At 43.2% G+C, this 24,638-nt stretch overlaps 1 protein-coding gene across 1 annotated transcript; it reads left to right on the top strand.

Moving 5' to 3' along the window:
* Nucleotides 1-203: 203 nt before the first annotated feature.
* Nucleotides 204-24,206, top strand: itga6b (integrin, alpha 6b; the record flags this gene model as incomplete). Its single annotated transcript, XM_080835955.1, has 25 exons — nucleotides 204-373; nucleotides 10,598-10,725; nucleotides 10,871-10,950; nucleotides 11,186-11,447; nucleotides 12,453-12,584; nucleotides 13,662-13,872; nucleotides 14,125-14,318; nucleotides 15,041-15,135; nucleotides 15,864-15,991; nucleotides 16,234-16,323; nucleotides 16,829-16,890; nucleotides 17,674-17,843; nucleotides 18,107-18,244; nucleotides 18,384-18,499; nucleotides 18,808-18,970; nucleotides 19,169-19,252; nucleotides 19,520-19,599; nucleotides 19,772-19,849; nucleotides 20,191-20,293; nucleotides 20,500-20,676; nucleotides 21,093-21,188; nucleotides 21,367-21,477; nucleotides 21,757-21,858; nucleotides 22,184-22,309; nucleotides 23,795-24,206. The coding sequence occupies 25 exons, from the start codon at nucleotides 204-206 to the stop codon at nucleotides 23,942-23,944; spliced, it is 3,246 nt and encodes a 1,081-aa protein (XP_080692081.1). The 3' UTR covers nucleotides 23,945-24,206.
* Between the last annotated feature and the right edge of the window lie 432 nt (nucleotides 24,207-24,638).

Raw genomic sequence — 24,638 nt, 5'->3', positions numbered from 1 at the left:
GATGGCAAAGGGGGGACGGGAGGAGTTGAGTGGGGGGTGGGAAACAAGGGGCGGTAACTCTGTCAGCTTCTTTACACTAAATCCCATTCCCCCCTACGGCACCCTTCCATCAGTCCTTAAAACGGTGCCGTGAGAAGCAGAGTTTGGTCACAGAATAACGGTGCCGTTTAGGTGAAACAGGTTTTTGTTACTTTCGTCGCAAAATGGGGCGTTGGAGGATACCAGTGCAACTTCTGTCCCTGTTGTTGCTTTGGACATGCGTCTCGGCTTTCAACCTGGACACGGAAAATGTCATTAGTAAATCCGGAGAGCCAGACAGCCTGTTCGGATTTTCTCTGGCCATGCATCGGCAGCTAAATCCCGACAAAAGACAGTGAGTCTAATGTTAATGATTTCGTTTCATAAAGCATTGATATTTTACTAATTTGCATTTCTGGATGTACTATGCGTATCCTTGGATGCAGGTTGTTCCATGCCGCAAGTTTTTGGTGGAAGTTATTTGTGTGTGACGTTTACTGTTGGGGACAAAAATGATCAGAAATGGTATTTGCCACCTCTTACTCCTCAGGAGTCAGGTGTGTTTTAACCAGTTAGTAAATTATTTCTCTTCCCTTCTCTGTGCACTTCGCTTGCATGATCTCTAGGTAGACCACTGGTCCTGAGTGAAAGCTTTTATATCATGTAAATCTTTATGTACTTTCCTACCGTGCATTGTTATCCACATTCCGGGGTCACCCAGTGAGCCTAAAAAAGTCTGCTGTCCGTACAAGACAATGCCTCGGATTGTTATTCAGTGCGCAGCGGGCAGCTTTGAATCAGGTTAGTCAATGGCTGCGGCGACTTAATGCTCTTAGGGCGCAGTTTGGAGAGGGAAAGTGAGGTTTCGTAAGAAAGGGCATGACAGGCAAAATTGGAACCGTTTCCAGATCAGCAGTAAGGGTATCCTTAAGGGAAGTTAAAACGGTATATCAAGAAACAATAAACATACGTTGTGAAAATACAAACATGTTCATTGGAGTCACGCATTAGAATCGTGTTTCAGTGGAACAAATGTAATGCCATGCCAGATCAGTGTGAGTTAGTTTCTCCAAGAGACATTATTAGTCTGGTGTTTTTAAGTTTCACTGGCGTCGGTGCACATAAAAGCGGCACACCGTAGCGATCTAGTTCGTTAATATTCCACCTCAGGTCTTCCACCTGCTTGCGCTAATTGACCCCGGCGTGGGTCATGAACGACAGAACCAGCGGGTGCACTCGACCCGTCACGCTGGCTTCTGTGTAAATGGGTTAAGTTTGCGGTCTCCTCATAACGGTCCCGCCCTAACTAAGAGCACGTGTACTCAGAATGAGATATGAGCACAGAAAATAATATATGTTGGTATTTTAAAAAGTCAGAGTTTATATAAACAAGATGTCCTAGTAATAGCACAAACCACATAAGAATGAGTTTAATGTCTCTAAATACACCAAATACTGGAGGTGAATCCACAGTGCAAAACAGGAATGTGTGAAACTGTGGGCAGTGGCGCAGTCCAGATTTACTGCACATAATTTGTTTGTGTGTGAAGAGAGAGAGAGAGTGTATGTGTGCATGTTTGTGCAGCTCAATGGGAATGTGTGAATGCAATGGTAGTTGACTGGGGCGTGAAATTGTGTGTGTGTGAGTGTATGTGTGTGTGTTCAGTGGGCCCTCCCTAGTGTATCCATAAAGGATCCGACTCTGGCCAGTGAATCCCAGGAGAAAAGACCAGATCAGCAGGAGATATTTGACCAGAACACTCATGCATGGTCAGGTACTTTGTCACAGCTACACAGGGGGCAAGCAGAGGTTGTGGAAACGCGCGGGACTAATTCCTGTTATTAACGTTGCTTTAAAAGCCATTTGCTCTCGTCCCTTGTTTTATGGTTTTCATGAAGCTCACTCGAATGCAAAATGGTCAATTTAACAACGTAGGCTCATTGCTTTCACATGATTCTCAGTATCAAAGATGTAAAGATGTGTGTGTGTGATAGAGAGAAAGAGAGAGAGAGAGAGAGAGAGAGAGAGAGAAAGATGACTCATGTCTTCAGCCACACCTTAAAGGCGAGGCTCACTGACTGATGTTTAAACACCACATGTTACTGTATGAGAAATGCCTTCAGGTGTGTTTAGTGTGAGTGTGACTGGGTGATTCACATACCTGCAGGCCAGGGCAGGGCAAGTCGTGTGTCTGTGTTTAGGTGTCTGTGTGTGTGTGTGTGTGCTTGTTGAAGTGAAGTGGGGGGCATGAGTTTGTAGCATTCCACAGTCTTTCTTGGCTGGAGTTAAAGTGTTGGTTTTATTCAGCAGACGTTTGTGTGGTTGCCAGTAGTGTGTGTGTGTGTGTGTGTGTGTGTGTGTGTGTGAGAGAGAGAGAGAGAGAGTGAGAGAAAGAGAGAGCTGGTTCGAGCCAGTTTCAGCATGTTGCTCTGGCATGCCCCCTCAGTCCAACTCTAAATAGTCAACGACTCTCTTAAGACCTGATCACCAAGATTTTAGCCAGATTGTCTACATGTGTGTGTGTGTGTGTGTGTGTGTGTGTGTGTGTGTGTGTGTGTGTGTGTGTGTGTGTGTGTGTGTGTGTGTGTGTATGTGTGCGTGTGTGTGTGTGTGTGTGTGTGTGTGTGTGTGTGTGTGTGTGTGTGTGCATGTAAACATAAAGTATTAGGCCCTCCAGCAAAGACACACACAAATAGAGAAACAAACACAGTTAAAGTGAAGACACACAAGGCCACCCTCTCACTAGTTGACAGAGATCCAACCTGACACTTACCCGGCCACTTTGAATTGTGTGTCAGTGATTTACCTGCAAATATCTCTCAGGTGGGAGAGAATGACTCGTAATCCTGGCAACCAGAATGTTTATAAGGGGAAAGTTCCAGAACTCTTTTTGCTTTGCAGAGGGATGGGGTGGGTGTTAGAAGCTGGTGAGAGAATGAAAAAAATGAGAGAACAGACAGAAGAGAAGAGAAGGAGAGGTTGAGAGAAAATCTGCTTTGGAGCAACACACACACACACAAACACACACACACACACACACACACACACACACACACACACACACACACCTGACAGATCACACGTTCTCTATCGCACACAGTCCTTTTTCTTCCCCACTTGGCTGCTGGTCATAACATTTAAGACTGTTTACCTCTGAGTGTTCCTTTAGTGTTGGTCTTATGTGTGTGCAGGGTCTTGGGAAACAAGGTCAAAAACCCTCACAGGATACATTATATGCCCTCTCTTTAGACTATGTGGGTTAGGCATGCATGAGAACATCAAAGAGCATCAAAGTCCTATCAACTCACACAGAGAGATCATAAATCGTTTCACACAGCCGGGCATATCGTAGGCTGGAGTGCCAGAAGCACACATCAATACCTTGGCTTGATCTTTTGGTTTTTGGACACTTTCCTCGCCAGACTCATCCACAAGCTGTCTCATACCTTGCATTGGCCAGGTAGCAGCACAGTCACTCTGGAATGGTGAAGTTCTATTGTTAGGTTCACTTGTTATCCTCCTGCTTTATATGCCTCTTTGGCACAGATAGTGCAGAACCTCAGCAGTCAGAGGTGAAGAACGCAGTAACTATACTAAGAACGGATTTGGTTTCGCTCGTCAAATGCGGAGTCCTCCAGTGTGTGTCAAATTGTGTGACTGTGGTAGAGGTGTGTAGTTGTCAGTAATTTTAAGTGCACTCTTTTACCTTTGGCTAAAGTTGTATCCAAGGACTTTACAGTTCTGTGTGATAGCAACAGTAGACAGTAGAAAGAAACGGAGTAAAGGTGAAGGAGTACCAGTGAAATAGTGAAGGAGCACCAGTGAAGTAGAGGACTACATTGTAAGCCATTGCTTCTTCTAAGGGGGGTTTAGGCCCTGGGCTCTGTAAAGCACCTTGAGACAATTGTATTGTGTTGGCGCTATATAAATAAAATGTAATTGAATTGAATAAGTTGTGGAGGAATTTCCCATTTTTAAAGCGCAGACCACACCTTAAGCTGATTAGAGTTTAAGTTACGGATACAAAAAAAAGTTGGCTGCTCTGCGCTAGGAAGTATGGGTGGAGATGTTGCAGTAAAAGTCCCTGGTCTGTGAGAGATAAGGGAAGGTGACCTCTACCTTGAGGACACAAGAGACATGCTGCAAAAGGTAGAAGAGAGGCATTTACATGGAGGTAAATGTATGAACTTCCAGGAGTGGCGTTTCTCTCTGGAGCTGCAGATATGGAAAAAAACATTCACTTTAGTGGGAGGCAGGAGTTCACAGGTCTGTGTCATTTGTCATTTGTGTGGAGTGCTGACACATGCTGTTGTCACTCTCCCCTTGCCTCTCCATAGCTTAAATACTTGTGTGCAATCCACATGTCACTTAATGCTGAGACCCAGTCAATCCACATGTCACTGAATGCTGAGACCCAATCTGCCTGGCAGATTTCTCCCTTGCTCAGCCAAGTTTTTTTTTTTGCAACCCCAAGTTTTTCCAGAAAGAACTTTAATGATGGCCATGGGGTGGGTAGTGTTCCTGTCTTTGTGTGAAAGAGAGGGAGAGAGATAGTGTGTGTTTGTTTGTTTGTGTATTCAAGCATATGTCTCCCACATTGATGACACATCTGTAGTCCTTGTGTGTTTTCGAATGCACTCAATGAGTGCATTTTCACATAGTGTATATTTGTGTTTTTGTGCGTTTGTTTTTCTGTATGTGTTTTCTGCCAAGACAATCAGCGAATGCCCTACCAGCTTGTTTTCAGGGTAGGGCTCGATATTTCCTCTAGACACAGTTAATCATAATAAACGCTAATTAAACACAAGTGTTATTCTGAAGCCACACCGGTGCACTGCCCACTCCCACAACACCAGTTTCTCCAAGCACTTACACCCTGACCCATATCCCACCTTACAGTGGGGCGGAGGGGGCTGTTGGTAAGGAGCTGGCCCCTCTTCCTTCCTCCGATTCTGCAGGATTCCTGTCTGAGGCTTACGAGCCCAACCAGCAACTGGATCAGTGAAGACGTTAATCTGTACAAAAGCTCACTTAAGGACCATCTTCTCAGAATGGTTCTTGTCTGAAATGACAGCAGTTCCCATTTCATGAGCGTGCTTTTATTATATGTTTACAGAAATGTAGAGCTGGTCCACAGTTGGTTCTGCAGATAACTTGACCCCACCCCTCAATCAGCAGTTTGGCCATCATAAGGAACCTTGAAGTAGTCCCTGTTCATAATGTGGCATTGAGGAGACAGTAACGGACATCCACAACAACTTCACAGCCACTTCAAGCGTCTGCTTACTGGTGGATCACCTTGCAAGGGGCAGTTGCCCTGACATCTGCTCTGTCTGATCTGTAATGAAATCGGAGTTTAGATGTTGTGCTCAGGGCAATGCATGTCTTTCGTTGTTGGCTGTGCAAATGACCTGACCTGTTCTAGCGGTAATGTAATGGATTTTTATTGAACAGATGTCCCAATGAAATGCATTTTGTAAAGCTCCCCAGATGGCCCAGATTTAGACACTGTATGGTCTCAGAAATGGCAGATTCTTCTTTCATTCTTTGAATGTAAATTGATGATTTGCATAGCTTGGAATAGCTTGGCGTGTTGTAGTCATTTCAATAGGAGGCATCCGTTTGAAAACCAAATCATACATTTGGTTTGCGATTTTTTTCCCTTCCTCAAATCATTAGTATTAGTACCAACATGATATGGCGGTAAAGAGGATTACCCTATCAAGTGATTTAATGCAGTATGTCTTTGAAATGGTATACCTGAGTATTTTGCTGGATCAAATGTTATAGATGAGGGCTTGGCTTGGGTTTTCAGTTGCCATGGTGAAACTGGCTGCTGTAAGAGGAATTTTCTCCCTCAAGCCACTGAACTACTGAACCACACTGACCTTGGTTGTGAAAGAAAAGGCCTACAGCTTTCTATGACAGCTAACTTTGTGTCTAAACATGTGTGTGTTTGTGCATATGTGAATTAGTGTGTGTGTGTGAGAGTGAGTGAGTGTGTGTGTGTGTGTGTGTGTGTGTGTGTGTACCATGTATAGTTTAGAACCGTAGGCCTTGAAGGAATGAACCCCATCTGGAGTCATAACTCAGGAACATAAGTCAGTAACGTAAACCATGACCCTGGTAAATTAGCATGCAGTGTGCTTCTGCTGGGCCCACATGCTGCCTGCTAACTCCCATTGGGAATCATGAACTGCAGCCATATCAACTGATACTACGACACCTACTTCTGTGCCCCGTTTTATAACTGGTGCGGTTTGAATTTGAGGAGCCCTGTTCAGTGCATTAGGTGGTACTTTCATTTCTTTTGTGCCGTTGGTATTGTTGGTGTCAGCTGAGGTGATTTGGTGATATTCTCACAGGTGTCTAGTACTGCATTTCTCAGTGTCTATGTCATGGATCGTTACACATCACCAGACCCCCTGGTGTCATGTTTTCGTAGTATAACCTTAGGCAAGGGACCACCATATGTCATTGTTGATAGCAAGCTGTTGTTTTTCTCAAAGCTGCTCTCTCTCGCTCAAATTGAAATATGCTGTATTGGCATGTTGCCATGTAGCACCATGCCTTGCAATAGCGCCATGAACTGATTATAGAGGAACTGAACATTTTGATGATAGTGACAAAGATAGGAAGGGGGAGAATGAAACCAGGGGAATGGGGAGGGAGACAGAGCATATATATATATATATATACTGTGCCTCAGTTTGGTCAGTACTTGAACTGAGCTCACTTCATCCAGAGATGCTGATGGATGCTCAAGGTTGCAAAATTACCGTTTAAAGCAGCAGTAACAAGTTTTGGTCTAAAACTAGTGAGCTAATTTGCCTAAAATAAAAACCATGCAAGTAACTGGTGTCTTCTGGCAATGTGATGCTGTGAAAGCTTTTCATACATTTTTGCGGGTGACACACAGAACTACATAATGCACAGCCTGGATGGCTAGTGGGAACTGACATGACATTTCAAAATGAATTTCAAGATGATTCCAAAAAGTAGTTGCCAATACAGACATACCATAACTGCATGGGATTTTACATTGAGGACCTCTGTGTAAGCCTGTAGTGGGATATGGGTGTCATGGGTGGGGGACTGTGGGTGGGTCCATGGAAAAATTAGCAATTGAGTCCTACCGGATCAACTGTCCAACAACGATTGTACATGGAATGTTGCCTCTCTCTCTCTCTCTCTCTCTCTCTCTCTCTCTCTCTCTCTCTCTCTCTCTCTCTCTCTCTCTTGCCAAAAACTGACTGACTCAATGTTTTGACAGTGGACATTTTTTTAACTGGTGCCCTAGACTGATTGACTAACACTGATTTTACCAATTAATGTTTTTTTTTGTCAGAAAGTGCGAAAAACAAAAAGTGTGTCTCCTCACTCTCTATCTGAGTCCACTCACGTGCTTTGGAACATGTTATCTGACTTTCTGTCCTCCTTTCATTTTTTTTATAAACCTTGACTGGGTCTCTCATTTCATTACATACAGTACATACCTCAGTCTGTCCTTTTGCCATATGATCAGTCCCAACTGGACCAGGGAGAGACAGTGAGAAAAAAAGAGAAAGAAAGATTGGAAAGAAGGGCCATCTATAAGGGGCGTGACTGACCGCCTGTGCACATAACTTAATCAACATCAAATCATGTGGTTGTGTTTTTTCTGTCCTTTTTGTTCTCTGTCCCCCTCTATTTCTCTCTCTCTTCTCTCTCTCTCCCTCTCTTTCCTGAAACCAACTCTAAACATAGAACATGGAACAGAAGTGGTCTTGTCTCCAGAAGGTGACCCAGGAATGTTGCAGTAACAAGCTGTAGGAGCTGGATAGCCATTTCATTTGTTTCTCTCAATCTCTCATCTGTTTTCTATCTCTCTATCCTATCTCAATCTGTTTTCAAAGTGGAAATGAAACAGAACCTTTGTATATGTTTTACTTTCTCAAAAATAGTGACATGGGTTCCCCTTAATTCATCTCAGGCAAGATATTCCTCTGTAAAGTATCTTAACACCGTGAAAGATTTGAGCACCACGCTTTAAGTTCTAGCTCCTGATACGTCACAGTTCCATGGAAATATTTACTCTGTCCGTCCAGATTTGAAGTCTAGCAGCTGTTGGATGTCTCAGTACCATCGTCAGTCATGGCCTCTGGGCACCCTGCACACAAACAGACTTCTGACTGGAGCGAGCTGCACAGAAGATGTACCAGTGAATAAGAGTTATTGTTCTTGCTCTTTCTGTCTCTCTTTCTTTCTTTCAGTCAGTCTCTCACTACCCCCCTCTGGCACTGACCTCTCTAAAAACCATTCTTTCCTTCAGAAGATGCTTATCTTGACATGGATTTGCAGTGGTGGGTTTGATGTTTGGAGTGTTATAAAGCAGAGCTTTTTGGAAAGTGCAGATCAGATCAGCCATACCAAACTCATGTAAAGGTTTACATCTGTGCAAAAATGTAAGGAATTTCTGATTTAAAAACTACCACAGATGTATGCCATTTAGTATCATCATCATTGGACGAAAGCGTCTGCTAAATGACTAAATGCAAATCATCGATAATTTTTCTTCAAGACGAGGTCTGAATATAGGTTGAGTCCACCAATAACAAGCTCTGGTACTGATATGTCCCTGGATATAATGTGTGACCAAAGATAGAGATAGTAGGAGAATGAGAATACCTTGTTAATGAAGGCACGTTTATTTATAAATAAAAAGTACTTATATAAAGTCAGTTGTTGCTTGAATGAGTAACATCACAGACATGTTGACAGCATGCCAGCACTCTCATCCCTCACCCACAGCAAGAGCAGAAGTGATAAATAGACGCCTTTCCCTTGTTAGCCAGAGATCAATGGTGGGGTTACCAGAAAGCCCCCTGGGAGGAGCTCTGGAGGAACAGTGGGATAGGATGATTGTGGGGGTGGAAGACAGGATTCGTCTGCTTTTGTTGCAGGAAATTACAGAAAGGACTACAAATAGGTGGTCTAATCCTACGTATCCCATGATTATGGCTTTTTACAGTAGTCCTTCACACATGAATTAAAGCAGAGGAAGTATCATTTTGAGTGTAGTCTTGACTCAGGGTTTTAAATTAGATATAGAGACTTTGTCATCACACATCTGAAACATATTGTTTGACAGAAGGCCATTTCAGTGCAGTATTGATTATTGGTGATATTGGTTATGGGTGTTATTGGTTATTGGTGATATTGGTTAGTGCCTGAATGTATTTGGAATTACCATCAGTGGATGCTTGTCAGGTTATTATGCGTCCGTCTTTTATATTTACTGACTGTATGACACTGTACTCGGAAGCCTTTAAACTGAACCCTGTGATGAATGTCGTGTGTTTGAGTTGTGTGTATGAGAATGCACAATGTTTGCACAATGTCTGCTTTATGGAGATGGGGTGTAATTGACTGGATGGATCAATATGGCCTGGCAAATAAATTAGCCGCACACACAGACACAGACTTAGATACACACACACACACAAACACACAGACAGACACACAGACAGACACACACACACACACACACACACACACACACACACACACACACACACACAGACTCAGCGAACACACACACAATGTGTTGACTCTCAAGCCAAATGTTAATTTAATTAAATGAATACTTGGAGAGTAAATTGGAGGTTGGAATCCAAAACCATAACTTAATAGCCCATGACACAGGGATTGGACCCAGACATGACACTGGCAAGCTAAAGATACAGTATATCATTCATGTGTTAAGTAATTCAAAACCTCATCGTTTTTCTCTGGAAATTGAACCACAGTACACACACCAACCTCAACACCTGAGATTTTACACTAAATCCCTAAAAAAGTGCTAAAGACTTTTGTTGTCTGCCATTGAATCATGGGTAATGTACTTGGCCCTTCTGTTTGAGCCTGTTTGGCCTTGGCCTGTCTGAAGAAAGAAGTAGTGTTTTTAATGTGTGTCAAGTGTTTTGGGTGCACGTTATCGCTGAGCCATCCAATAAAAAGAGAAGAAAAGAATTCTTTCAGTTTGGATAGTCGGGTGAAACCAGAGCTACTGGGCCCTGCAGTTAGAGTCTAGAGAGTCTGGGTTTCTTTCCTCCCTATTTTTCCTTTTTTCCTGCTCACTCATTTTTTATTCTCTCTCTGTTGTCCAGGGAAGAAAGGATTCCCATCCTTCTTTTCATTCCAGACTGGATGAAAAGCATGAATGCATGCTCTGTCCACATGTGTCCACACAGTGTAACCTGACCTTAGGCTTTTGAAGTGTGTGTGTGTGTGTGTGTGTGTGTGTGTGTGTGTGTGTGTGTGTGTGTGTGTGTGTGTGTGTGTGTGTGTGTGTGTGTGTGTGTGTGTGTGTGTGTGTGTGTGTGTGTGTGTGTTTGTGTGTGTGTGTGTGATTGAGTGAGTGAGTGAGTGAGTGAGTGAGGGTGTCTGTGTGTCTTTCAGTGTATAGGCATTGAAAATGTCATGTTAAAGGATTGTTGTGAATTGTGAAAGTGATGAACATTTATTGTACAGTGCTGTTGAATTATCATACAGAATAGTTTTAATATAAAACCAAATTATCCCCCCCCCCATCTTCAGTCTGCTGGTTGGAGCTCCTCGGGCTATAGGTTTGGGAACGCAGGCATCTTCAAACAGTGGGGGCATCTATACTTGTGACATCAACGACCCCGCTTCGGCCTGTACCAGGGTGCAGTTTGATGACAAAGGTAAACACCTTGAAAAGACCCCACGCATATGAACACACACACACACACACACACACACACACACACACACACACACACACTCATGTATGCACCTGTTGGATGTTGCATCTAATTATATTTATCTGTGTACAAACTGTGTTTACAGTTGACAAAAAAACTGAAAGCAAAGAGAACCAGTGGTTGGGGGTAGTTGTACAGAGCCAAGGTCCCGGAGGGAAGGTTCTGGTAAGTATGGCATAGTCATATGCATGTCCAGAATTGGGCACATTATTTGTGTGTACATAGGGTGGAGTCGGGGCTTGATTGTGTGTCAGAACTTTGTGTATGTGCCATAAACTGTAATATGGACTGGTTTGTCACTTGTCAACTTCTCACTAAGTTGTGTGTCTTTCTCTTGGGTCTATACTCTCTCTTGGGTCTACTCTCTTCCCTCTTTTTTTCCTCGTTTCTCGTCCCTCAGACTTGCGCTCATCGTTATCAGCAGCGGCTGTTCGTGGGTTCCAGGCAGGAGGCTCGTGACATCACGGGGCGCTGCTACGTGCTCTCCCAGGACCTGACCATCGATACGGATCGGGACGGGGGTGGCGGAGAGTGGAAGTTCTGCAGCGGGCGGCAACGAGGCCACGAGCGCTTCGGGTCCTGTCAGCAGGGTCTATCGGCCACCTTCACCAAAGACTACCACTACCTGATCTTTGGAGCACCCGGGGCTTACAACTGGAAAGGTAAGGAGAGGACAGGGGGATAAGTGTCACTTTGAGGAGTACAATCACAAAAACATGTGATTAGAATGTTTTTTAAACGATTCTTTACGGAATTTAGGCAAACATAAACAATGGTCTTGCAATTACAATACAATGAGAACAAAGACAAGACAAAAGTGTTGGATAAAAGAGTCTGCTAAATACTTAAATCAGAACTATAACGGGTTATAAGTGCCAACAGTAGTAACCCAATATGTGATTAGAATGTCGCTTACTGAAGGTTTCATGTGATAATTTAGTAATTAACTCAAGGAACCGTTTTCAAATGGCAGTCAATGTAATGTATTTAAATCTACACGGTTTAATACTGGAATGACTTGCAAAAAAACTGAAAAATCTCTCCTGAAAGTGTTAATGTCCATGTCCATGTCTGTGTTTTCTGAACATGAGTGAATAGAGTGAAGCAATGAAATATACATTATAATTAGCTATTACAAGCAATAGCAATGGCTATGCCTTGTATAAATCTCCCATAGACTTCCCTCATAGGTCATTGTAGATCATTTTAGCCTTAGATAATGACTCCATTGCCCTGGTACATCCATCCATTTATCTCAGTCCCATATAGTCCTATCATGGCTGTGTTACCTGCTAGACCAGGTGGCATCACCCTTTATTGTTTTATATTTTGTGTTGGTTGAATGAACATAGTCTTCATGTATTGATTTTTAATTCACATAAAAAAAACATTCATTTCTTTCTTTTGTGCTTTTTTTGTCACTTCTCCATCCCTGCCTATGTTCCTTCTCTGTGTATGTTCTCTTACACACATTCCACAACATCTTCCACTCCTCTTTATTTCTCTCCCTTTTTCCATCAATTGCCATCACCACTCCATCACCCCATCCATCTCTCCTCTTCCCCTTCTTTCTCTTCTACTCTCCTTTCCCTGCATCCTTCCTCCTTCCTTTTCTTCTTACCTCCCTTCACCCCTCCTCTCTTCATCCCTTCATCCGTGCCCTGCAGGCATAGTAAGAGCGGAACAGAAGAATGACACATTGGCAGATATGGGCATTTACAGCGATGGCCCCTATGAGGTTGGCGATGAGAATCGCCAGGATGAAAACTTGGTGCCAGTTCCTGCCAACAGTTACCTTGGTAGGTCGATGCCCTATGAAACGGAACCAGGCTCCGGTCCTTTCTAACCCAGGGCAGTTACTGTCTAATCCCAGACAGGTTCTACTTTTAGTCCTGTCCTGGATTATGTGTCAGGGAGGTTCAATCCAGACAAAATACTGGCCTATTTGGGATAGATGCTAATGATACTCAAATGGAAAGTTTGTACAATCTGTCCTACTCTTTGTGTGTGTAATTCTTGGTGTGTTTGTTTGTGTGTGTGTGTGCGCGCACATGTGTTTAGGCGTGCTATTCATGGCAAGTGTGTCCAGTGACTCCTCTGATCCGTTTGTATATGAGTCACTTCCTCCTCAGGTTGGGACGAAGAATAACACTGATTTGAAGGCCAATAGCTACTTAGGTTTGTCCAGGTCTATGGATGTTTGCCCAGTCATTAAGATTCATTTGGTCACTGTGAATAAGATGTACCATCTCATTTGACCAACTTTTTGTTGTCTATATTGCTATTTTTAACGTGTGAATTCACATTCGTTTTAATTCACTCTTACAAAGATATCAACATTGATAATAAGCTAAACATCTCACATACCAGCCCTTCCTGCATGGAGAATGCTTTGTTCTCAAAAAGGTAGCTTGTTTTTTCAAAGGTGAAAACCCAGTTTTAACAGTAAAGTGAATAGCCTAAGGGTTGGCTAGAACCCTGTACTGGAGGTTATTCAATGTTATGTGTCAACATGCATCTTCTTTTTGTTCACTATCAAATTCTGAGGACATCCCAGACCCCATTTTTTGGCAGATCAGAAATTCCTGACTTATCTTACCAGGGTTCATGTTCCATTGTACTCACAAATCATGTAATTCAAGCATACAAAGTTCTACAACCAGCTGATATGGTATTACCTGAAATAAACTGGACAGTGACCAGGACAGTAGCAGAAATAGTTGACAATATATTCATGTGATCAGGAGTTTCTGATGGCCCGTCATAAAACATCAGATGTGTTCATGTTCCTGCATGCAAGCTCACATTTGGTTGCTCACGATCAGATTTGGAACTTGATCTAATTGGATGGATGGGTTTTTGGGGGTTGTGGGCAGGCTTCTCCCTCGACTCTGGGAAGGCCCTCACCAAGAAAGGGCAGCTGACTGTGGTCGCTGGAGCGCCGCGAGCCAATCACAGTGGAGCAGTGGTATTTCTGAAGATCGAGCAGGACACCTCCAAGATGTCCCCAGAATACATCCTGGAGGGGGAGGGACTCGCCTCGTCCTTCGGCTACGACCTGGCAGTCGTTGATCTCAATGCCGATGGGTATGTATGTCCAAAACCGTCAGAGGCACAGAAGTTAAGAATTGTAGGAGAAATAACCAAGTAGTCCAAGCAAACCAACAAAGCACAGTTTTTCTAACATGTAGCATTACAGACTTCACATGACTATGGTTTTAAGCTACATCATTGTGAATGTTTTCTATTTACCCACTAGATTTCTTTCTTCATTGTTCAAACACATCTGTTTCTCTTCCCTACAATGTTTCTCCACCTGTCTGGTTGGTCTTGTGTCAGGTGGCAGGATGTTGTTGTCGGAGCACCCCAGTTTTTCATGAAAGATGGAGATGTTGGTGGAGCCATCTACGTCTACATCAACAAGAAAGGAGTGTGGAACAATGTCAAGCCTCTCCGAATTGATGGGGCAAAATACTCCATGTTTGGCTTGTCGGTGGAGAACATTGGGGATGTGAACCTTGACACCTATGAAGGTTTGCAGTCGCTTCTTTCTCTATTATGAGTCTGACCTATTCCTCATTAGTTAAAGCAACACTATGCAACAATTTGACGCTTTTTGAGGTATGGTTTATTCATTATGATAGCATATATTCATATGTGATTCATTCATATTCATTGTGATAGCATATATTCATGTGAAGGACAGATAAACACCTTAAAGATAAAATATCTTTCCCACTAGCCATCCAGGATATGCACTGTGAGTGAAATGACCCAGAAGTATAAGTGGCAGATATGATCAGAGCTTTTCGTACTTTTTGGTACTTTCTTTAGCATAGGGTACATTGGATCATTATTTACGAAAGGATAGGAGATAGAACTGCCCCACAATTGCTTGCGGCAGCAACAATAACCTGATAAACAACCGATCAAAGTGACCCAAGTCAATAACATCTGCCCTCGTATAATTTCTAGCCCAGTGTAAGTGCAATCGGATTCTCTTAGCACCGCAGTTGTGTCCTTGTGAATTCTACTTCACATCTTTCCTTGACCTCATGATGTTTTCAATCGAGGTCAGAAAAAGTAGTTCGGAAAGGTCGATAGGCTGAACTATCTGACCGCAGCCCCAATTTCACTCCCCACTAAATGGTTTTGGGGTGACACTTAATATGACGGACCCTCCAGGTGAACTCGCAAATGGAGTGGAAGTGTTGTTGTTTTAGAAAGGCCCTGAATCTAGTTTATTTTGTGGTAGATGTGGCAGTTGGGGCACCTTATGATGATGATGGCGCAGGGAAGGTGTTCATCTATCATGGAGCTGCCGAAGGCATCAAGGTTAAACCAGCACAGGTCAGTATCACACTCATTTCCCCACTGTGTTTTCACTTCTTCATTCACCTTCATTCAAGTTTTCCAAAATTGCTGAATTTCGAATATATAATTAAGCAATATAGCACGAGTGCTATATTGCTTTTATATTGCTTTTATAAAACAATTCTACAGTCAACAAATTAACATTTCAACACGAAGTTATTGATTCAAAATGGTTTATTTCGCCATGGTTTCTCCACAACAAAAAATAGTTCCATTGTCACGTCTTGGTTTGGAATTTTAAAAACTTTGAATTAACGGTTATCATCAATGCGAATGTTTTATCGCGGAGTGATTTGTTTTTAGCTGTGAAAAGTCGTAGGTATGTAGGTACATACTGTAGGTATGTTGACGAATAACCTATAGCAAGGAACGTCTCTCGTCCAATCAGAAACAGCTAAATTACGCGCTAGAACCCAATTGTTTTATAAACTGAAACCACAGTTGATAAGAATATCTAAATATATGGTTGATATCTTGCAATAAATCCTTGTTTAAGTTATACTTCTTGGACATGTTTGACTTGTTTAAGAGGGATTGATCAATACCCGTGTGGATTAGATCACCATCTCATTCACAGCAGTTTTTTCCATTTTATTCTAACTCATGCATTTTTTTGAGGGAAACTGACCAAGTTGTCAGGTCTCAGTAATGTTTGCCAATGATGTCAAAAAACTCTTACCAGTCCTTGTCCTGCCTGAGCTCAGGTTCTGAGTGGAAAGGACGGTGGTGCCAAGCTGTTTGGATACTCCTTAGCAGGAAACATGGACCTGGACCTCAACTTCTATCCTGATGTGGCCGTTGGCTCCCTGTCTGACTCAGTATTCATCTACAGGTGGGTGCCTGTGATCTGAGCCAATGCCATTTTCTCAATACCATTTTACCTCACAGATGCAGTAAAATAGCCTATACTGCAGAGTTGGAGGAAGATTTTCTCCTTAGCTCTCAATCTTTTTTCCTTCTCTCTCTCTCTCTCTCTCTCTCTCTCTCTCTCTCTCTCTCTTTCTTACGCTCTCTCACTCTCACTGCCTCTCTTGGCTCTGCCCCCTTTTAATTTCCCTTATCTCTGTTAACCAGGGCACGGCCAGTCATCAATCTGGAGAAGACTGTGAAGACATCACCAAAGGAACTTGACTTGACAAAGAAGAACTGTGAAGGCGGCATATGGTGAGCAGATAAGAGACCGCTTAAGTGACTCCTGCATACCCGTCTTATGATGGTATTATTAAATCATTAGTTTAAGCCATAAATAATTCACTTAAAGGTGGTGTCAGTCATTCTAATCCAATACACTTTTCCGCCAATTGCACCTATCAGTCCTCTAGCTGTCCATTCTGTGTGTGCTCTCAAAAGAAAAACCCCTCTGGAAATTGTACACGGCCCTGGTTCGTTAAATGGGAAACAAACATACTGACTCAGTCCAAGTCATACACAATTAACACCAATTAACATGTTGCAAATATGAAATATCAACGACCTTTCTCCAGAATCACGGGTTCTACCTTTAAAAAAGTATTTGTGATTACATTATAACAACGATACAATTTGTGACAACATTGGATCAGTAGTTCTGTATTAAACAAATAGATGAACAGGTGAACAACCTTTGCACGTTTCGTTCATGTGGTCAGATCCATACCTAATGAAAAAACTATTTCCTATCCCTTCACAGTCTAGAGGTGGAAGCCTGCTTCATGTACACAGCGAATCCAAAAACCCTCAATCCTACAATAGGTAGGTAAAACCGACACTGTCCTGTATAACTCCTGCACACTGTGTCTGAGCCCAAGTGCAATCCAGCTGCCTGTCTGCTTCTCTGCTTCTGTCTCTCTGTCTCTCTGCCTCTCTGCTTCTGTCTCTCTGCCTCTCTGCTTCTGTCTCTCTGCCTCTCTTCTTCTCTGTCTCTCCCCTTCTCTGTCTCTGTCTCTCCGCTTCTTTGCCTGTCTGCTTCTCTGTCTCTCTTACTCTCTGCCTGTCTGCTTCTCTCTCTCTGTCTCTGTGTCTCTCTGCTTCTCTGTCTCTCCGCTTCTCTGCCTCTCTGTCTCTCTGCTACTCTGTCTCACTGCCTCTCTTTCTCTCTGTCTTTCTAGCTCTCTGTCTCTCTGCCACTCTGCCTCTCTGCCTCTTTGCCTCTTTGCCTCTCTGTCTCTCTACGTCTCTGTCTCTCTGCCCCGGTCTCTCTCCTTCTGCCTCTCTCCTTCTGCCTCTCTGCTTCTCTGCCTCTCTGCTTCTCTGCCTCTCTGCTTCTCTGTCTCTCCTCATCCCCTCTTTGTCCTCCTCCCTCCCTCTCTTCCATTCAGAATACAAATTCAAAGTTGCTTAATTAGCATGAATTTGTAGATATAGTGATGCTTGGATTCAGAATGATAATCTAACAATATAACATCAGTACTTCATATAATCTAACAATATAACATCAGTACTTAATGTTAATCCCCATCCTTCTCTCCTTCGCTCCTCTCCTCTCGCTCTCTCCTCCCCTCTCGCTATCTCCTTCTCTCCCTCTCTTTCTCTCAGTGGTGAAGTACATGTTCCAGACGGAGATGGAACGCAGGAAGCAGAATCTTCCTTCCCGAGTCACATTCTCCACACGCTCACCAACGGATCATGAGAGCGAGAGCACAGGAACCTTTGAACTGCTTGGTCAGAACAAGCAGCATTGCATCAAGAACAAACTCAAACTAAAGGTACCTTAATCAGAACCATTGCAGCAATGCAATCAAATTGACAACTCTGTTTCCAGAACTGATACCACAACCAGTAACTGAACTGATACTAGAAGCAGATATTTCAGTTTTTTTTATCTCATTCTCATGAGATGATGAGATGAGATGCTGATGAGATCTCATACCGGATTACTCTCAGCTTTGATCCCAGTCCAGTCATTAGACAGGCCAGTGCTGCAACAGAGAATGAGCTGTGGCTGTTTTGTGAACCTCCATGTCCTTAGGACAACATTAAGGACAAGCTGAGAGGGATTCCCATCGAGGTGTCTGTGGAGATCCAAGAAGGCAAGCGCAACCGCAGGGCCCTTGAGGGTCTCGCCCCTATCCTGGATTCCAACCAGCCAACCAGCGTTCTCACCGAGGTAAAAAGCATCACCGACTGGCCAATCAGACAGTAGTGTTATTGATGTTAGGAAGGGACATATTCTGCATACCTTTTGTGTTAACCTGGATGGACACTATTGGAGAGTAAACCGTCTTGATTCTCGGCCTGTCCTACAGGTGAGTTTCGTGAAGGAGGGCTGTGGTACTGACAACCTCTGCCAGAGTAACCTGGATATCAAGTATCAGTTCTGCTCACGAGAACCAAACAAAGACATCTTCAAACCCCTACCAAGGTGAGTGTGTCATCTGACACACGAGGAGATTTACGGTCTTCCCGAGATGTTTGAATGCAGCTGTTAGTTGTGATGAGCGGTGAGATGATAGAGGCTTTGCTATAACTACGGATTGCTATAACTACTGATTAGGGAGGAATTTATGTTCATGTTTATCAGTTTTTATATTAAGGTTCTATGGTTAAGGGCTTAAATTAGAACCAGTTCTAAGTAGAATAGTTTAGCATGTCAATAGAAGGGTCATCCCTAGTGTGAGGGTTATCCCTAGCAACCACACTTAACAGCTCCTGCTCGTCTCCTGTTTGCAGGCGTGAAAATGCAGCCGTTCAGCTGATCTCGCTCAGCAACCAGAAGGAAATCGCGTTGGAGGTCACGGTGACTAACAAGGGTGGAGATGACGCCTACGAGGCAGCGCTGATCGCTTCATTCCCCCGAACCCTCTCGTACTCTGCCTGGCGTGTCCTAAACGCAGTAAGTCTTCAAAAGGTTGTCCAGCCACAACACCACAGACATTCTGGTAACCCACCCACCCAAACCCCAGCTCAGGCTGGTGACCCAAAACTGAGTCGTTCAGTAGTGCATTTGTTTTTATTTTTCTCTGTGAAATCATATCTTTGATGAACATCTTTTGACTGATCTCCTCTGATTGGGTGGTTTCCTCTTTTGCAGGATAAGCAGGTGAACTGTGCAGCCAATCAGAATGGATCACAGGCTGAGTGTGAGCTGGGCAATCCTTTCATGAGAGACTCAGAGGTATGCTGGTGGTTAATCATTGAACATCTTTGAGACACACACACACACACACACACACACACACAACCACACATTTTTGTGAATTAATTATGAACAATTCATTTGAATTGTTTTGTAGTCAACCTTTACTCATCCTTATTAACACTTTTTCCCCTGTTACTGTATATAAAGCACAGTAATCCTTAAGTCTGTGCACTGAGTATAAGGCAAACATAATAACAGTAACTGAAGTAACCTACTAAATCAAACTTTTCCATTTGTATCCAGGTGACCTTCTATATCATTCTAGGCACCGGTGGAATCTCTTTAAACACCACAGAGGTGGAAATCGATCTGAAGCTGAAGACGTACGTACCCATCAGACCACTGGCTAATTTGATGCCTCAGTGGGGTTGATAATGTATAATGCAGTGCGTGTTTAACAGAGATCATGTTAAATATGAGTAAAACATGAGTAAAGTGGGAGAAATCTAATTTTCTTTCTTTCTTTCTCTCACTCCCTCTCGCTCTTGTACACAGGACAAGCACGCAGCAGGGCCAAAGTCAGGTGAAGGCCAGGGCAGATGTTGCCATAGAGTTAATGCTCTCAGTCACTGGGTATGACCTTTAACCTCTGCATCCTGAACGTTTGAACTCAAACATGCTTCACACGAAACAGCTGTTTTGGAATTCATTCTGCTGTTTCTTTTATGTATTATCGTATTCCTTTGAATCTCTTCTCTAGGGGCTTTTGGGGTCATTAATCACAAGTGTGTAGACATTTCTGTAAAGAGACCACAGCCATTCTAAGTTCTGTGCCAATCTAAGTTAGTCATTCAAACAGGCTGAAACTGGCTTTCCTAGGGTCAGTCTCACAGATATGACCTCAGGAGTTGTCTATAAGGTTGATGACCTCACAAATGCTAATGCTAATGTTCATGCTCCTATCATCCTCCCAGTGTGGCAAAGCCCTCCCAGGTCTACTTCAGCGGAGATATCAAAGGAGAGAGTGCCATGAAGCATGAGGAAGATGTCGGTGGCATGATCGAATACGAATTTCGGGTAAAACATCTGGATGTTCTTGCATATCTTCCTCCTGGTCCCGGCACTCAATAAAAACATAAGAGGCTCATTCAGTTTAGTGAATAGGATTGTCACATTGCTATGACAACTGTACCTGAGCCTCACATAGTTCTATGTTGACCAGAGGATGCCACTGTTGTTTAAAACCATGATTATCTACTGACTGGATCTCTTGGGCCCATCAGATAATCAACTTGGGAAAACCTCTGAAGTCATACGGGACAGCCGCTCTGACCATCAACTGGCCCAAGCACAACGACCAGGGCCATTACATCCTCTACCTGATGAGCGTGACCTCCACCGGCCTGGAGAGACACGCCTGCTCCAATGTAGACGAGGTCAACCCACTCGGACTGAAAGAGGTGAGCAGTGCACATATATACAGTACACACACACACACACACACACACACACACACACACACACACACACACACACACACACACACACATAGATATATGTATATATACTGTACGTATGTGTGTATATATCTATATATGAACAGAAATACACGCAACAGCTAAACAGATCATACATATCAACACATTCCAAAAGGAAGGGTACACACATATACCTTGGATCTGTGGTTAGGAGTTTGCCTATCCAAAATCATAGCATAAGTATGACCCTGAGGGTCCAGTGAGGTAGTCCAGTGATGTATGCCATCACTAAAGATTGCATTGAATAGCAGTGTGTACAGATCTCTTTATTTCTAGACTTCCTCTCCGGCTTTCCATCCATTCACGTATGTGTCAAACATCTTCATGCTCTCCTCTAGGCCCCAACCAGGGGGAAACGTGAAATCGCCAGTCCAAGAACCACAGAGGAAGGCTCTGTCTCGCTCCTTACAGACAAGAGGAAAAACAAAACTCTGGTGAGAATCACTCTTCATTTATCCTTTACACATATGTGTAAGCGGACATTTAAACATAGATACAAATACAGATACAGATTTTGTGGTATTTCATAATGGGTAGCCCTATGTTTCTGTGTCTGTCATGTGTTCTGGGTTACATTCATAATACTTATTTCCCCTACTTGTTCTTCTTCAGTCTTGTGATGGTGAAGCTAAATGCATTACCATCAAGTGCCCCCTGCAGGGGATGAAGAGTAATGCAGTCATTAAACTTAGAGCTCGACTATGGAACAGCACATTCCTGGAGGTGAGAGAATAAGAGTGACTGGCAGAGAGAGAGAGAGAGAGAGAGAGAGAGAGAGAGAGAGAGAGAGAGAGAGAGAGAGAGACTGACCAAATACAATACAGTGCCTTAGTGAATGAATGAATGTATCATTCTACTGTTAGAGTTTATGTATCATTAAATGGATTAATATGGTCGAGAGAGCCATTGAGTAATCCTATGAGGGTCTGAATGAATGTGTGAAAGGGTTGGTGTATTAAGGAGTGTGTTAACAAAGGTGTTGTTTTTTCCCCCCTCTGGTAGTACTACGCCACACAAAATTACCTGAATGTCCTGGTGAAAGCGAAACTCAGTCTGGATGGCAAGGCCTCAAACATTCGACTGAATGCTGATGCTGATGCAACAGTATGCATTTCCTCTTATGATTTGAACTGTATCTTACTTTCAGTACACTGCAATTCTTTTGTGTTTGACAAAGTTTACCTACATGTTTCTGTGTGTTCAGTGTTGATGTAGTAGGTGTTTAAGTGTGAGAGTGTAGTAGATAACAAAATCAGTCTCCCAGAAGATACTATTCATACATGAGATTGTGTGTGTGTGTGTGTGTGTGTGTGTGTGTGTGTGTGTGTTTGTGTGTGAGAGAGAACAACATAGAGAGAGAGAGAGAGACTGAACAATAACACTTTTATTGTGGAAGGTCTTAATGACTTGCTGTGCTTTTGCTGTGCAGGCGAGTGTGACGGTGTTCCCTGAGAGGCGGGTGGCACAGTATGGCGGCCTGCCCTGGTGGATCATCCTGGTGGCCATCCTGCTGGGCCTGCTGCTGCTGGGCCTGCTCATCTTCCTGCTCTGGAAGGTGAGGGAGCACAAGGAGACGGTTGCCACAGGGTTGCCATAGTTACCATGCCTTCACTGTTGTCCCTGTCACTGGGACTTGGGTAGTCTGGCATGAGAGTGACAGTCCTCCTATGCTCCACTTAAGCTTCTATAGCTCAAGGTGGTAATAACACCAGAGTCAAGAATTCCCTGCACTGTATGTTACTCTGGCTGTAACTGCCTTTATACATTCATACACATTGAGCTAGCTAATTTTAGTAGCTGTCTTTCTTGTAGCCCCACCTAAATCCAGCAAATCCATAAGGATGACAGCAAATACTAAGGGGAATTTTCATGTTCTGAAACGGCACTACCCAAGTCTGAAGCAGTGTGGCACAGTGGTGTCTTCAAAAGCAACTAAGAGCAAAGATGTATTGAAAATGATTTCATGTGTGTTGTTGCTCCAACATAGACACAGGTTATTTGTTTTAGCCAAGTCCTTTGACAGTGTGCCATCTTCATAAATTCAGCATGTATTGTGTAACAAATTGACCATGATGTTCTTTTCAGTGTGGTTTCTTTGGCAACAAAGACGATGACCCCTCAGATAAAGAAAAACTGACCTCAGAGGCCTGAGAAGGGCGCCAGAGGGGCAGATATCCCAAATCGAGAGTGCACTGGGTAACCCATACACGCCTCCTGGGCCAGCAAGGGACTGTGGGCTTTCCGAACTCTCAGTGCTAACGGGTGCTAGCTGGGGTGCATCCAGCTGTTATTGCAATGGCTTCAGTAATAGCTATCGGGCTACTGCTGCCTTGGCTAAGGGGCAGGCTGGTGGCAGCTCCCACAGCTTTGTTTTTACTCCGCACAGCATTCAGTATTGAAGTAGTGAGTGAATAGTAGCGAATTCACAGGGAACAGAGACTCATGTATGGATGGGAGAATGCTGCTTGGAAGAATGAAGTGAATGCTTCTCATACATGGGGCAAAACGCTTTCTTGTCAGATCAAAGCTTGATATACTTATTTACAGTAGGTCTTCAATAAGTTCTGCTCTGAATGGCCGACACAAACTGCAGCTCCAATAAAAGCTCATCTGATTGGGGGCTTTTCTTTGCAGTGTTTCCAGATCATTCTCTGCACCTGGCTTGGTTTTCTGTGGGCAGCTGGAAGCGGGGTTCTCTTTGGATGGCTTTATTTTTTTTTGTGCTCTTTTATTCTTCCACCTCCTGTCTGCAGGTTCCTCACTCCTCTGAGGTTCTGCACTTCTTCGGCTCTGGTTCCACTGTGTCTGTCATCTTCTGAATTGCAAACATGATGAGAACTGTGCTCTCGGGCCGAGCATGCAGATGTCACTGTGTTTTTTTCCCCCCACTAACTTTGTCCAAAACATAGCAATCAAGCATGTCCATGAGTCACTTCACAGACAGACACACACACACACACACACACACACACACACACACACACACAGACACAGACACAGACACTTGTTTTTAATTCCCTGTTTTGTCCTGTTTCTGCAGTGTGGATTTTTCAAGCGTTCCAAGTACAGTGACAGTGTTCCGAGCTACAACGCAGTGCGGATAAAAAAGGAGGAGCGACAGAACGAGCCGGACACTCCGGAGAAGAAGCAGTGGATGACGACCTGGAATGAGAATGAAAGCTACTCTTAACACACACTTTTTTTCTGGGAGCTTCCGTCGACTGCTTGACTCAGAAATGGCAAAATCATTTTGTTGCGTCCCCATCCCCCAACAATTTTTACCCCAAAGATGTCATTCCCTTGTGCTTGGGAGAGACTGCATTTGCACATTTTGAACTTGTGATTGTGAATTTCCAAACAAAAGAGAAAAAAAAAACTTTTTCTTTTCTTTTCTTTCTTAAGGGATACTCATAACAGGGCTGCCTTTTTCTCATCTAACACTTCTCATTTATATGCTCTATGGTAAGAACAAAAGTGATAAAAAAAAGTGTTATCATTTCTTATGTCTGTAAAGAAATCTATTCTCAGTGGTCCATTGTGTTTCAAATTTGTCTGTTTTTCCCAACAATTTGAAAGGTTTGGAGGTGAACATTTGATACATTTTTGTATATATTTGAACTGAACATGTCTTACGTCTGTATGTATTTATTTTCAGCAGGTACCTCTGCTGTGTAGACCAAAGAAAGAACTCTTTGAAAGATTGTCCTCAAAAGAAAGTTTTTTTTAGCATAAAAGACTGTTTTTATTGAATGTAAATATCTTTTGGATGTTGAATGCCTTATGTTTAATACTCCAGTTTTTGTATACTGTGCAGTTATCTTAGCAGAAAACCAATTCAGAAATTCCCTACTACCACTAGTGTGGCGATGGACTGTCAGTACTTT

Source organism: Sprattus sprattus (assembly GCF_963457725.1).
Source record: "Sprattus sprattus genome assembly, chromosome: 3".
NCBI lineage: Eukaryota > Metazoa > Chordata > Actinopteri > Clupeiformes > Clupeidae > Sprattus > Sprattus sprattus.
The sequence above is the reverse complement of the archived record's forward strand: the minus strand, read 5'-3'. Positions and strand labels throughout refer to the sequence as shown.